The 12,880-nt window shown below is 52.6% G+C and overlaps 6 protein-coding genes across 6 annotated transcripts; 2 read left to right on the top strand and 4 right to left on the bottom strand.

Annotated features, from left to right (window-relative positions):
- Positions 1 to 105: 105 nt before the first annotated feature.
- PEX2_051200 (uncharacterized protein) lies at positions 106 to 2,025 on the bottom strand (the record flags this gene model as incomplete). Its single annotated transcript, XM_016742395.1, has 1 exon — positions 106 to 2,025. The coding sequence occupies one exon, from the start codon at positions 2,023 to 2,025 to the stop codon at positions 106 to 108; it is 1,920 nt and encodes a 639-aa protein (XP_016592835.1).
- A 1,271-nt stretch (positions 2,026 to 3,296) lies between these two features.
- Positions 3,297 to 4,154, top strand: PEX2_051190 (ATG3/ATG10 family protein; the record flags this gene model as incomplete). Its single annotated transcript, XM_016742394.1, has 4 exons — positions 3,297 to 3,425; positions 3,536 to 3,637; positions 3,705 to 3,917; positions 3,981 to 4,154. 4 exons carry the CDS (start codon positions 3,297 to 3,299, stop codon positions 4,152 to 4,154), a joined length of 618 nt encoding a protein of 205 aa, XP_016592834.1.
- A 116-nt stretch (positions 4,155 to 4,270) lies between these two features.
- Positions 4,271 to 4,952, bottom strand: PEX2_051180 (U2 snRNP complex subunit MSL1; the record flags this gene model as incomplete). The annotated part of the gene is made up of 3 exons (XM_016742393.1): positions 4,271 to 4,546; positions 4,604 to 4,820; positions 4,879 to 4,952. The coding sequence occupies 3 exons, from the start codon at positions 4,950 to 4,952 to the stop codon at positions 4,271 to 4,273; spliced, it is 567 nt and encodes a 188-aa protein (XP_016592833.1).
- Positions 4,953 to 5,222: 270 nt separating this feature from the next.
- Positions 5,223 to 8,095, top strand: PEX2_051170 (Lipase, class 3; the record flags this gene model as incomplete). Its single annotated transcript, XM_016742392.1, has 6 exons — positions 5,223 to 5,445; positions 5,511 to 6,097; positions 6,151 to 6,372; positions 6,445 to 6,521; positions 6,848 to 7,016; positions 7,100 to 8,095. 6 exons carry the CDS (start codon positions 5,223 to 5,225, stop codon positions 8,093 to 8,095), a joined length of 2,274 nt encoding a protein of 757 aa, XP_016592832.1.
- Positions 8,096 to 8,475: 380 nt separating this feature from the next.
- PEX2_051160 (WW domain protein) lies at positions 8,476 to 11,010 on the bottom strand (the record flags this gene model as incomplete). The annotated part of the gene is made up of 3 exons (XM_016742391.1): positions 8,476 to 9,012; positions 9,090 to 9,696; positions 9,752 to 11,010. 3 exons carry the CDS (start codon positions 11,008 to 11,010, stop codon positions 8,476 to 8,478), a joined length of 2,403 nt encoding a protein of 800 aa, XP_016592831.1.
- Positions 11,011 to 11,064: 54 nt separating this feature from the next.
- PEX2_051150 (uncharacterized protein) lies at positions 11,065 to 12,444 on the bottom strand (the record flags this gene model as incomplete). The annotated part of the gene is made up of 1 exon (XM_016742390.1): positions 11,065 to 12,444. The coding sequence occupies one exon, from the start codon at positions 12,442 to 12,444 to the stop codon at positions 11,065 to 11,067; it is 1,380 nt and encodes a 459-aa protein (XP_016592830.1).
- Between the last annotated feature and the right edge of the window lie 436 nt (positions 12,445 to 12,880).

The raw sequence follows: 12,880 nt of genomic DNA, 5'->3' as shown, positions 1-12,880 counted from the left end.
CCATAGGCAAAGGAGACAAGATCGAAATAGAAATAACATCCAAAACAGAAGATTGACAAGAAAATCATTACTTGAAAAATTAATAAACCAAAAAGGAAGAGGTCATTATATGCACACATCCGTCTGGTGACGGACCTTCGTCAACCGACGGCGGTGGTAGTCATCGTTCCGGCTTCGAGACCGGCCTCGCATCGGCTCAGAGGCCAACTCAGCATCAAGGTCAAGGCCATCCTGCAAGTAACCTGGAGACGTCATAGTGGGCAGCGGAGGAACTTCAACGCCTGGTTTATTGCTCCAAATGCGACTTCTGGATCGGGATAGTTGTTGTGTATTGTACTCTTCATGAATATGATACTCAGAGACGGACTTGCGAAGTCGCTCCTTGGTTTCGGTAGTTGGCTGATGGTGACCGAGTTGTGATTCTCCACTTGTAGCAGACCCTGTAGTAGAAGCAAGATCAGACGAGCTCAAGGACAATCGATCCCCATACAAAGGCCCCCTGCTAAAGCCTTGTTGGCTCTGGTGTGGAATAGAGACCACGGCGGTGGATCTGACCCCGAAGATAGATTCGCGCGGCGAAGAATACTCCGTGTATCGGGGCGCACACAACGTTGACCGACGCGATCGTGACGGGACGAGGGGTGTTGGGTCGGTCGAATCGTACCAGCGAGTAGGGGTTGGATTGAGCCTTGAGTCATCGTCCGGTTTTGTCTGCAGGCTCAGGGGACGCTGCACTTTATCGCCTGATCGATATGAAGCCGAGTCTTTCGGGATATGGACGTTCTTTGAGCTGTCTGCACCACATGAGCCAGACGTCTGTGAGCCAGCAGAACTCTGAGTCCGGCTCCGCTGTACGGAGTGGACTGAGGTGGCAGAGCTGTAGCCACTGTCGGACTTGTTGAGGGATTGAGACGTGCTCCGGGAAAGACCAACGTCCAAAACACCTTTCTCCAATTGGATTCTAGTATCGTCGCAGAGGACAATTCCTTCGTCTTCTGGATCCCCAGGAAACAATGATTTTCTCCGAGGCTGGACTGTGATGGTGGGAGACTTTTCGAAAGAGAATGGACTGTCCGGAACATCGTCCGATTTCTTCAAGTCGGGCAAGGATGGAATCTCCAGCGTCGACCCCCTGCTAGGCCCAATAACCTCTATGTTCTCAAGACCAAGCCCAGAACCTTCCAAAGGGATACGTTCGCTCGGACATGGGGAGGCCGAGCCATTTACCACTCGCAAGGACCCGAGTTTGAGTGCCCCGAGCTGGGTATATCGGGCATCCATCGGACTCGCTGGCCGCACTGGGGATGGCTGACGCATCGGTCTTTGGGTGGAAGGCAATGGCCATTGCAAAACGGTTGACTCAGTCGGGTCCTCGATCGGGTTTTCAGGTTCTCCAATGGGTGATGGGACACGTCGAATTGCGCCTGTTGTGCGTCTTGTGGCAACCCCGGGTCGTGTCAGGAGCGATCGTCGACGTGTTAGTGAGAACCGTTGGTTGCCAACCAAGAAGTGGGTGTTGGAAGAGGTCGCATCCCCAATGTGCTTTTCATAGACAGCGCTATTGTGTCTCTGTAGGGGAACTCGAGTCGAACTGGCCCGTTTTGGTGGATGTTCATGAAGAGGCGAGCATTGGGAAGCTGATTCCCAAGTATCCGACTGGTACGATGTTCTTCTCGAAGAGGTTGTGCTCAACAGGCTTGGGCGGGTTGGACGACGCTGCGTGGGACTCTGATCAACAAAAGTTCGCTCCTCAGTCGGGGTCTCTTCGGGCGACTCTGTTTCAAAAAGGGTAGGTGGGATCTCTGCCTTCTTGGGATGACTACCCCTTTTTTCCACAGAGGTGCTGGGGAGATTTTTGCCAACCCAAGGGTTTTGCCACCCTATCAGTCCTGCATTGATCGTTGGATGATCTGTTTCGGGGCGTTGGGCACTTTGACTGGCATTGAACTTCTTCGTCAGGGGCTTTGAAAGGCGGTTGGAGCGGTGGGTCTCGTCTTTGGCTTTGCTCGATAGGGAGTTGCCCATGACTTCAGAAGCGGATACAATTCCCGTAGATTAGATTTGCTCCAGATTCAACTGGGCATGTGCAGCGGGGACGGTGGCCAGAATGATATACAATTAGGATAAGGGCTTGGTGACAGCGCGAGCACTGTTCCCCGCACGACGATGGGGTGACCTAGGGGATTTCCAAGCTTGTCCCGATAGAGCTTTTCAGATTAGATCGCACCCCCAGACCACTGACGTCAAACCACGTCCTGATTGCCCACAGAGGACGCAATCCGAGCCCCAAGCTCGTGCAACCGCTGGGTTTGGAATTGAGCGTACGATTGGCGGCTCAGGGTTCCCCAACAATCCCGGAGATGACGGGGTCCGTGTTTCAGATTGGGTGCGGATACAGGAATTGGTTGGACTGGAGAGATGGAAGATGGACAGGGAGGATTGAGGTAACGTCAAAGGCAAATAGCCAATCTTCGAAGCCGGGAAGACCCCTTCTCAAAGCAGGATTTGATGATTTCAGGATTTCACGATCTCGGTTCACGGGGAGGTTGGTAGACCAGGGGGGTATATCAAAATCGGCAAATACACGATCGGATCGACATTAAGATTATAGACAATTCCAAATAAAAAAATAAAAAAAAAGAAGCAACTAAAAAAAAAAAGAACAGTATGAATTGGTGGGGGGGGAGAGATAGCTAGGGAAGGGGGAACATACGACACATAAGAAGTGGAGTGAGAATCAGACAAACGAGGTGTATATGCAACTAAACGCTAGAAACAAAAGAAGACGCAAGCATTTCTCACCATGGGTTTCGTATACTCCGTTACTCCGTACGCGCATGAGCATCAGATGAAGAGCTGCATGCAGACAAGGAAGACATCTCCACGCGGGACAGGGAAAAAAGGTACCGCCTCCTTCTGCCGCAACCGGGAAAAGAGGTACTGAGAACTTGCGTTGAAAATGTTGATGCTATACATAACATAAGTACTATCTACCTCCTGACACAGGTAGTATTCTTGACAACTCCATTGTTTCTCTTCTTCCCTTTCTATATCCGGTCCACCGCAATCATATTTTCTTCTATTTTCTTTTCACTTTTACTATCTGTGGATTTAAATTCCTTGTCTCTGATTTGACATACTGTGACAACAAGGTCAAGTGCTGTTACTCTTGCGAAACTCCGTACCCTGGCCATACCGCATTCACAGCTGAGCGTCTGCATCCGGGACACTGGTACGGACTCTACGGAGTACTCTGTACAGAGTAGATGACAGACCTCCCCCAATGCTCCAACCACATGGCTGCATCTTGCTCTGCGTTTCCCTTCCTGGCGCAATCGGAGTTTGAGAGTGCATGTCAAGATCTCGCCGATCGATGCACTTCGGCCCAACATATTGGCTGGTCCGCCATTCGACTGCTCACAAAGGTATCCCTTTCTTTACGCATGAATCATTAAACCTTAATTGGTTCCTGATATTTAATGTCTGAATGGAAGAATGAAGAACTGATGGGAAAATATGGTTTGGATGAAACTAGCCAGATGGAACCAGTCTCAGAATAACAAAATATGTCAATGTCCCTAGCCCGCTAGAAGCCCCAGCGCTGGTGGACGAAGAATCACAGGAAGACGAGGATCCGGTCTGCAGAGTTCTAGCCCCCCCAAGGGACGTGTCCACTGATCACTTGTCCTGACTCTGCACCGCAGGAAGCACTCGTTCGCGCCAAACCCCAACCCAGCTTACAGATCGATTATGACATCTTGTTGTCCCCCACATATCAGGTCCCCGTCTTGTACTTCGGCCTCAGGTGGCACAACCACGGCCCACTCGGACTAGACCACGTCTACCAGTATGTCGTGCCGGAACGGTACAGGCAAGAATTGAAGAGTGTGGGTGTAATGGGTGGGATTAGTATGGGTGTAGGTGCATTCTCCGAACCTCGTGACAAGAGCTCATGTCTTCTTTTTGTTTTTTTCTTGTAGTATCATCCTGACTCTGGCGCTCCGGCCTTCTTTGTCCACCCATGCAACACCGCAGATGCCATGGCGAACGTTGCAGATGCGCAGAGCGTCACTCCTGGGTCATATCTCCTCATCTGGCTCGGCCTTGTAGGCCATTGCGTGAACCTGCACGTTCCACGCGAGCTTTTCGCTTAGCACAGTACCAGCCAATACTCTTGCATATGCTGGAAACGCTGGGGAATAAAAAAAATCAAATGCAAAACGAGGACTTCAAGTCTCTCTCAGTCCCTAGCAGGGCCCCATTCATTAGATTACTCCTCATCCGAGGAAGCTTCCATAGGCACGTCGCTATCTTCATCCATCGGGGCCTCTTCGTTGTCGCTCTCTTCTTCACGCGGTCGCTTCAAGCCCTGGGGCTCTCCATTGGCACCGGTCGTGGGTCGTGCAGGGAGTGCACCTGGAGGACCACCGAAGATCGACCTTTGGAGGTCTGTCGTGACTGGGGCTGGCGCAGCCTCAACTGGCGCAACGTATGTGCCGCGAAGTTTGGAAATGACATTTGATGATCCTTTGGCGTAAACGATTTTCTGGACAACCATTGAATGAGCGGGGGTTGCGACGATAGAAGGACATTGACTACATACCATCTGTTTCCCGAAGAATTCGAATCCTTGTAAAGCCCGCAGTGCCTGTGTACTAGCCTGGACATCCTTGAACACAATATGGGCCTGGCCTCGCATTTTGGCGGTCTTCATGGTCACAACGTCGAGAACGGTGCCGTATGTGGAGAACAGGGCATAGAGTGCCGTTCGGAGATCATTTTTCTGAATTCTCCTGTCGGGCAAATTTGTGCAGTAGAGCCTAAAAATCGTTAGCACCAATACACGATAGTCTGCTATAATTGGAAGGGCAAGCTCACGCCTGGTTAGGAGGGCCGGTAGCAATGGCCTTGCTGTCAGGGCCTCCACGGGCGGGCAATGATTTTGAAGCCATTTCTCAGACGATTAGAAAGGTTAGAGAGACTGTCGTCTGATTGAAGGAGTAAATGGGATAGGGTATGGGGAAATGAAGCTCAATCGCGTGCTGTGTCCACGGCCACCCAAAACCTCGACATAAAAGTAGCTTGGGGTCATGTGATGCGCTCCCTTACTAAGCGCCACCGTCATCACCCCCGGGGCCAGCTCCCCTCCTGGTCCCGCAACTACACAATCAAGTACACAAGCACGACGGTAGAGAGATCCTCCTGTCGTTATTATCTCCAATATGGCCGCTCCTCAGGTTCACCATCTCTTCCACGCACCAATTGCAGACCACTCGTTCTCATCCGACAAGAAGACACTTGCTGTCGCTCGGGAGAACAATGTGGAGCTGTATCAACAATCAGGCAACAAGTTCGCGCTGAGTGATGAGCTCAAGGGCCACGAGAAGACCGTCACCAGCGTTGATATTGCTCCCAACAGTGGCCGAATCGTCACTTGCTCGCAGGGTATGTTTTAGAAAAGCTCCTTTTACTATACGATATACAATACCTAACCGGCATTCGTTCTATAGACCGAAATGCCTACGTTTGGGAGCAAACCCCGACCGGATGGAAGCCTACCCTGGTACTTCTCCGAATCAACCGTGCCGCAACCTTTGTGCGCTGGTCTCCATCGGAGCAGAAGTTCGCCGTCGGCTCCGGCGCTCGAGTGATTGCAGTCTGCTACTTTGAGGAGGAGAACGACTGGTGGATCTCGAAGCACATCAAGAAGCCTATTCGCAGTACTATTACAACTCTGGCGTGGCACCCGAATTCCGTCCTGCTGGCAGCCGGATCGACCGATTCTCACGCCCGAGTCTTCTCGAGCTTCATCAAGGGTATCGATACCCGCCCGGAGCCTAGTGCGTGGGGAGAGCGTCTTCCTTTCAACACCATCTGTGGCGAATACCTGAACGATACTGCTGGTTGGATCCAGGGTGTCGCCTTCTCTCCCAGTGGTAACGCGCTCGCATTTACTGGACACGATAGCAGTGTGACTGTTGTGTACCCTAGCGCCCCGGAGCAGCCCCCACGGGCGATGTTGAATATCGCTACCCGTTTGCTGCCGCTCAACAGCCTTATCTGGAACGGCGAGACCGAGATTATCGCAGCTGGACATGTAAGTCGTTTCTTTTTTTCAGTAATACAACGGCTTGTGCTAACCATATCTAGGACTGTGAGCCCTTCCGTTTCCGCGGCGATGAGAATGGATGGCAACTTGCCGGCTCTCTGGAGAGTAAGGCCGGAGAAGCCGGGGGTGCCCGCGAGGAGTCTGCTTTGAACATGTTCCGGCAGATGGATCTCAAGGGCCAGGCCCAGGCGGACACCAAGCTCAAGTCTACCCACCAGAACACTGTTCACACCATCCGGGCTCACGAAGAAGCCAACGGGGTTGTGAGCTCCTTCAGCAGTAAGACTGTCCCACTGAAAATCCGAAACGTACGAGAGACTAATATATTGTTACAGCGAGCGGTGTCGACGGCCGTGTTGTCATTTGGACCGCCTGATTTGAACTACCTTTTTAATGCTGGCCTTGGTGTATGGTCAGCATGCATATAGTATTGGATAGCTTTCTTCGAGTACATTTCAGTCCCTCGTGACCATTCAGATTACAAGGTCATTGCATTCCCGTACGTTGTAGTTGTAGACCCATGTGCTCCCCCCGGTATCTTGATCGACATGTATCGACCAATAAGGAAACGGATGACATAATGGGGTTACCCCGGATTCCAGTCACGTCTCCGCATCACACGGGCTTGTTCTCTTCCTTTAAAGATGGACTTAAACCCCCCCCTCCTACCAATTAAATATGTTGAGCCATGTCTAGCACTTTTTTCTTTCCTTTACTACTATACATCTGTTTCCTGAGCCTCGCCACGGCCCAGAACAAGAAGCATGTATCAACCGATCTATTCAACTCCCTGGAAGAGTTATCCCGGCTAGTGGACATTTCATACTGCGTCGGAACAACAGGAGTACAACAACCATTCCAGTGCCTCAGCCGCTGCGACGAGTTCCCAGATCTAGAACTAGTAACCGTGAGTCACCCACCTCCACCCAAGCACTACACTCATCTCCACAAAGACACACAACCCACTAACCCAACCCAACCACCCCGCAGACCTGGAACACAGGCGTACTCCTCTCCGACTCATGCGGCTACATAGCCCTCTCTCACACCCCGTCCGCCAAACAAATAATCCTCGCCTTCCGCGGCACCTACTCAATAACAAACACAATAATCGACCTCTCCGCCTATCCCCAAGCCTACATCCCCTACCCAGACCCGGAAGAAAACACCACCAGCACCATCCCAGTCCCCGCAGGTCCACACTGCGAAAACTGCACCATCCACGCGGGCTTCATGCGTTCATGGCTGCACACCAGAACTGAAATCCTCCCAGCCATCACCACTCTCCGCCAACAATACCCAGACTACGCTATAACGCTAGTAGGCCATTCCCTTGGCGGCGCTGTCGCGGCACTAGCAGGACTAGAGATGCGTCTGAAGGGCTGGGATGCGACGGTGACGACGTTCGGGGAGCCGATGATCGGGAACGCGGCGTTCGCCGCATTCCTCGACGAGCAATTCGGGCTCGGGGATGGGATATCGATTCCACCGCTTGAGGGGGGGATGCGATTTCGTCGTGTTACGCATATCGGTGATCCGGTTCCTATGTTGCCGCTTGCTGAGTGGGGGTATAGTCCTCATTCCGGGGAGGTTTTTATTATGAAGGAGGGACTGCCGCCGCGGAGGGAGGATGTGGTTTATTGTGTTGGTTGGGAGGATCCTGGGTGTATTGCGGGTAACGGGGTTGAGGGGGTTTTGGTTGAGTTATATCGGGATTTGAATGTTCCTGTTGGGTTGGCTGGGTATGATTCTGGTGGAAATGGGTGTCGGTTGAGTGGTGATGATGGTAGTGCTGTGTCTGAGGAGCAGGCTGTTTTGGGACATGAGAGTCCAGATATTGCTGACTGTGAGGATAGATTATCGCCTCTTCGGTGGGATTGGTCGCTTATACCGGCGAGGTATCGGCTTTGGGAACTGTTTTATGCTCATCGGGATTATTTTTGGCGGATTGGGCTTTGTGTTCCTGGGGGAGATCCAACTGGGTAGACTATATCTATCTATTCGGGGTGGATACTGGCGTTGGTTGATATGCGGATACCCCATTGTGTACATTATCAGGTACCTTGCTCTACGAGAAATGACCTTATTTCAATCTGATATCTATCATTCCTCTAAGTTACTCTAAAGCAATTGCAAGTAGCGAAAAATCAAGTCAGAACAGCGGTATAATTGTCTCAATATAATCAAACAGGCTAGGGGAGCAGGGAAGACAAGAGCGAGCGGATATGCAACGCCAAAAAGAGCCAATTGAGAACCATCAGAAAAAAAGAAAAACAATAAGAATGCTGTGCAATAAACAAGACAAAAATCAAAACCAAAGGGAACTTCAAGTCACATATAAGAAAGACCGTCAAACCTCAGAATCTTCAGCGACCTTGATCCAAACTCGGCACAATAACAGGTCCAAATTTAACCACATTTCCAAGCGCCCCATCACCTTGCACCATGAAGTCCGCCGCAAGACTCAATTTACTAGCGCCGGATGGTATATGTCCATAGGAAGGATTAACCGCCTCGGGGTCATAAGCCACAATAGCCACGTAGTTCCTGCGCGCCATGAGCTTGCGGTACTCACGCGCCTGGCCGTTGACGTCTGTTTGGAAGATCTCCATCATATCTTCCTTGGTATCGCTCACCTGGCCGGAGGATCTGTGGCCGTTGGAGGGGATATAAAGGGGCTTGCTGTGGCTGTGTAGGAGTTTGATGATGTACGATGGGGGCGGGGTGTTGACGACGGATGAGGCGATGAGTTGGTACATTGTCTTGTGGTCTGAGGGGCTTGAGGGGTCGTGGACGAGACCTGCGCCGCAGACGTTGACAGCGCCAGAGAGGAAGGTCATGCGGATTGATTTTTGGTGTGCGATGCCTTGGAGTGTGCGGATGAGATATGTTCGTTCGAGGTCCTGGTTTTGGGTTAGTATGGAATGGAATGGGTTGGATAGGATGGGGGTTGTGGTTTTGGTAAGAAAGGAGGACCAACCTTTGACTCATGCGTCCATTGGTCGCGTAGCTCGTCCATCGAGCTAAATTCGCCAAATGGACTCAGTATACCACCCATCAGCCCGGATTTGCCTACGGCTCGCTTCACAGAGTCGAAGCCCGAGCCGACGAAGTCTTTGGCGCCGACTACTCCGGCTACCGAGCTGGTTACCTTGCCTAGCACATTGTACGCGCCAGTCACGGCTCGCTTTCCTGTTGCAACGGTCTGGACGATGTGTTCTGCCGTCTCTAGACGGGGGTATATGATTGGCACAGCGACCATCCAGAGACAGTGTTGCACACTGGGTGGGAGCATAGCAATCTTTGGGAAGAGACCCTGGTACGTGGGACCGGCCATGACCTGGTGTGGGTTTCTTTCTGAGCGGCAATCTAGACCGACGACGACGACACCAGGACCAAGGTATTTAACAAAGTGCCAGCCTGTGCCAGTGATAGTGAAGAGGTCCATGTCGTTGCTGACGTTGCGAAGGATGTCGAGGGTTGTGTGATGCTGGAAGAGGAGGTACATCTCGATACCGATGCGGCCGATGTTCTTGAACATGTTGGAGAACTGCATGTGCTCAGGATACGAGCCGAATCCATCGAAGCTGTGGACATGTTAGTGCTACTCGTTTACTGTTGGTTGCTGCATGGATGACTCACATGTCATGATCATCAATCTGGCAGACATAAGGAATCTGCGCGAATGACTCCCTGATGTGGGGTTGATCGAAGTGGCTGGTATAGTAATGGAAGTATGCGTAAGAAACATCCTGCTGGTTAGCCGCTGTCCAAGGGGCGTTCTTTCTAGCTTCTTTTCCGCTGATAGTCAACCACTGCTTGAGAGATGGAATCTCTTTCCACATGCGATCCGCATAGATCTGACCACCCAGGCATAACTGAGCGTGGAAACCTCCGATCTCATTGTGCTTCTGCATGATATCCTTCCACATGTAACCGACGCCACCCAGACGAGCCCGCTCACCAGCATTTACATTGAGCGAGAAGTCATTTCCAGAGGTAGCAATAAACCGCCAGTTAGTCTCGTGTCGACCAGCGACAAGGAACTCATAGCGAGTGCAGCCAAGGTGCGAAGTGATAGCGTAGGTCCATTTCGCAGGACCCGCATCGTCCATCTGCAGATCAATCTCATACTTGTAGAAAGTCCAACGTTGATGGGCAGCAATGTTAACTGCCTTCAATTGTCTCGGGTTTGGAGACAGATCTAGACTCTGGTGCATGTGAATCGTGGGTGGCTGTGCGGCATCTGTCACAAGAAGGATAGATCCCATCCATATTCCACGCTCGATATCCATGTTGGCGTAGCGCAGATAAGGACCAAAGTAGACACCGTTGGTTGGAGCGTTTTTGTACAGATCCATACCACTACTCGGTGGGGGCCCAGAGAAGCCAGACACAATGGGAGACTGTAGGCTCTCAAAGCCAGGGGTCAAAGGCACACCCGGCGACGCCAGAGGCTTCCCGAAAGCCGACAGACCCGGAGAAACTAGCGGGTGGGCACTATACACACTTCCCACTGGGGACAAGGGCGTGTCGTTGAGATTAAGCGGCGTAGGTCCCTTCGGGAACTCCCACTGAGTGGATTGCGTGGGCAAGTGGATATAGTAATACTGCCCCGAGCTTGGATCCATGTGGGCAATCCATCCCTCTGGAAGAGGTGGTGGAGACGCTGGACCTGCGCTAGATGGCCCCGGAGAAGTCACCTGAATTGTCTGATGATGGAAACCAGACAAATCATTAGCAACAGACGCCTGTGGGGACTGCCCTGTTTGCTGTTGCTGTTGCTGTTGTTGTCTCTGGTCATTTGCAAAAGCGGGGTGGTCCAGCGGTGAGACTGCTGGTGTAGGGGAAGGTGCTTTTGTAGCAGGATTGGGTTGATTTACTAAGGCCGGATGCATCATTGCTGCTCCAGCTCCAGCTGCTGCTGCCGTTGCGGCCGCGGCCGCAGCACCGCTTTACTTTTCAATGGGATACCCATTTGAAGTAGAAGGACCAGATACACTTGAGTAGGCAGGAGGAGGAGAGGAGCTGAGACGCATCCGGTCCATGTCTTGTTCTAAAGCGTTTGGTGGAACTCTTCCCGGTTGTTCTTGCTGTTGCTGCTGTTGCTGTTGCCCAGATGCAGGGTGCATTTGGGATGGGGATCCACTGTACTGACTAGGATGAGCCTGAGGCGGCGGGCTGCTATATTGACCCGGATGAGCCTGGGGTGGCGGGCTGCTATATTGACCCGGATGAGCCTGGGGTGGCGGGCTGCTGTATTGACCTGGATGAGATTGGGGCGGTGGGCTGCTATATTGACCCGGATGCACCTGAGGCGGCGGGGTGCCATAAGACCCCGGCATCTGGGGCGGCGGACTACTATATTGACCGGGATGCACAGTAGACTGCTGACTATTATCAGTGACTACCTCATCACCCTGATAAACCGTAGGAGGGCCATGAGGCTGCGAGCCCGGCTGCTCAGTCGGAGTCCACGGGCGCGGCTGCGGCGGCGGCGGCTGCTGCTGCTGCTGCTGCTGTGGGAAAGTCGGCTGCTGTCCGGAGTACTGCTCTGCCCGTCTCTGCGCAGCTACGTTATGCGACTGGATACCCTGCAGGGTCCCAGTACCCGCAATGCCAGCAGCAGCATAGCGAGCCTCGATATCTGAAGCGGGCTGCTGGCCCGGTCCAACGATCGGAGTCTCTGGCGGCGGGGGCGAGCCACGCTGGGCGCGAGTTGTCGATGTGGAACTGATGCGATTGAGCGGGCCTTGCGGGGCCTGGAGACTTGACGGGGGACGGGCTGCAGAGGTTGAGCTTTGGCGTTGCGGGGGCGGGTAGTATTGTTGACGGTAATCGTATTGAGTTGTGTTTGATGGTGGCTCTGGTGGGCCGGGTGGTTGACTTGCCGGGGGTCGAGGGTACGGTCTTGCAGCTAAGGCCTCGCGATCCGGCGCATCATAGCTAGGCGATTCAGGCAGCGGCTTTGGGGCGGCGCCTCTTCGTTCGGCTAGTGTTGCGACTCGGGGCTCACGACCGTCCCGCGGCCGGAGCGCTGTTGGGTATTCGTTTGGACTCACGGAGCCAGAGCCAGGACCAGCTGGCGGAGACCCATATCTAATGTTGTCGTGATATCGGTCATTTGAACTTGAGGCGCGCATTTGGGGACGTTGACGGTCATCTGGGTAGGGGAGCGGGGCGTTTGGTGGGGGACTGGAGCCCGCGGCCGATGCTGGAGATGATGAGTCCCGTTTGTTGATGCGTAGAGGGCCGATGGTGGGTGATTCTTGTCTTGCTGGGCGGTCGTTGAGGAAAAGCTCCTCGGGATGGAGGGCACGGCTGCTGCTACTCATGGCTGAGAAATTGCGGCTAGGCTTGTAGCTGCAGAAGACAGAATCCAGCCACAGCAGAGTGCGTCGAGGTAGGCCCAATTACGGAGATAAGCGCGAAGATCGTTGGGTAGATGCGGGGCACGGGAAAAACTCCAGGGCTATCTCATCTATTCATAGAAATTGTCCGGGAGTAAGAAGAAAAAGTAAAAAAGAAAAGGTGAAGAAGGATCAGGGAGATTTTCTGTAGCCGCCAAGTTGGGCGAGACGCTGACCCCGCAGGTGACGAGAATCATCACAAGTTGCTGCCTGGGGGCCTGCATATTATATACTACGGTAGTACTGTAGTACTATAGTACTACCTATGTATATATGGATGGAGTAACTAGATGTAGTTCCAGGTTGATACCTACCTACAGGTATGTAGGTATATATTTACATTCTAATTATGGGTCGGCCC

This window comes from Penicillium expansum (genome assembly GCF_000769745.1).
Source record: "Penicillium expansum strain MD-8 chromosome Unknown contig167, whole genome shotgun sequence".
NCBI lineage: Eukaryota > Fungi > Ascomycota > Eurotiomycetes > Eurotiales > Aspergillaceae > Penicillium > Penicillium expansum.
Note: the sequence above shows the minus strand (reverse complement) of the source record. Positions and strands in the feature narration are given on the sequence as shown.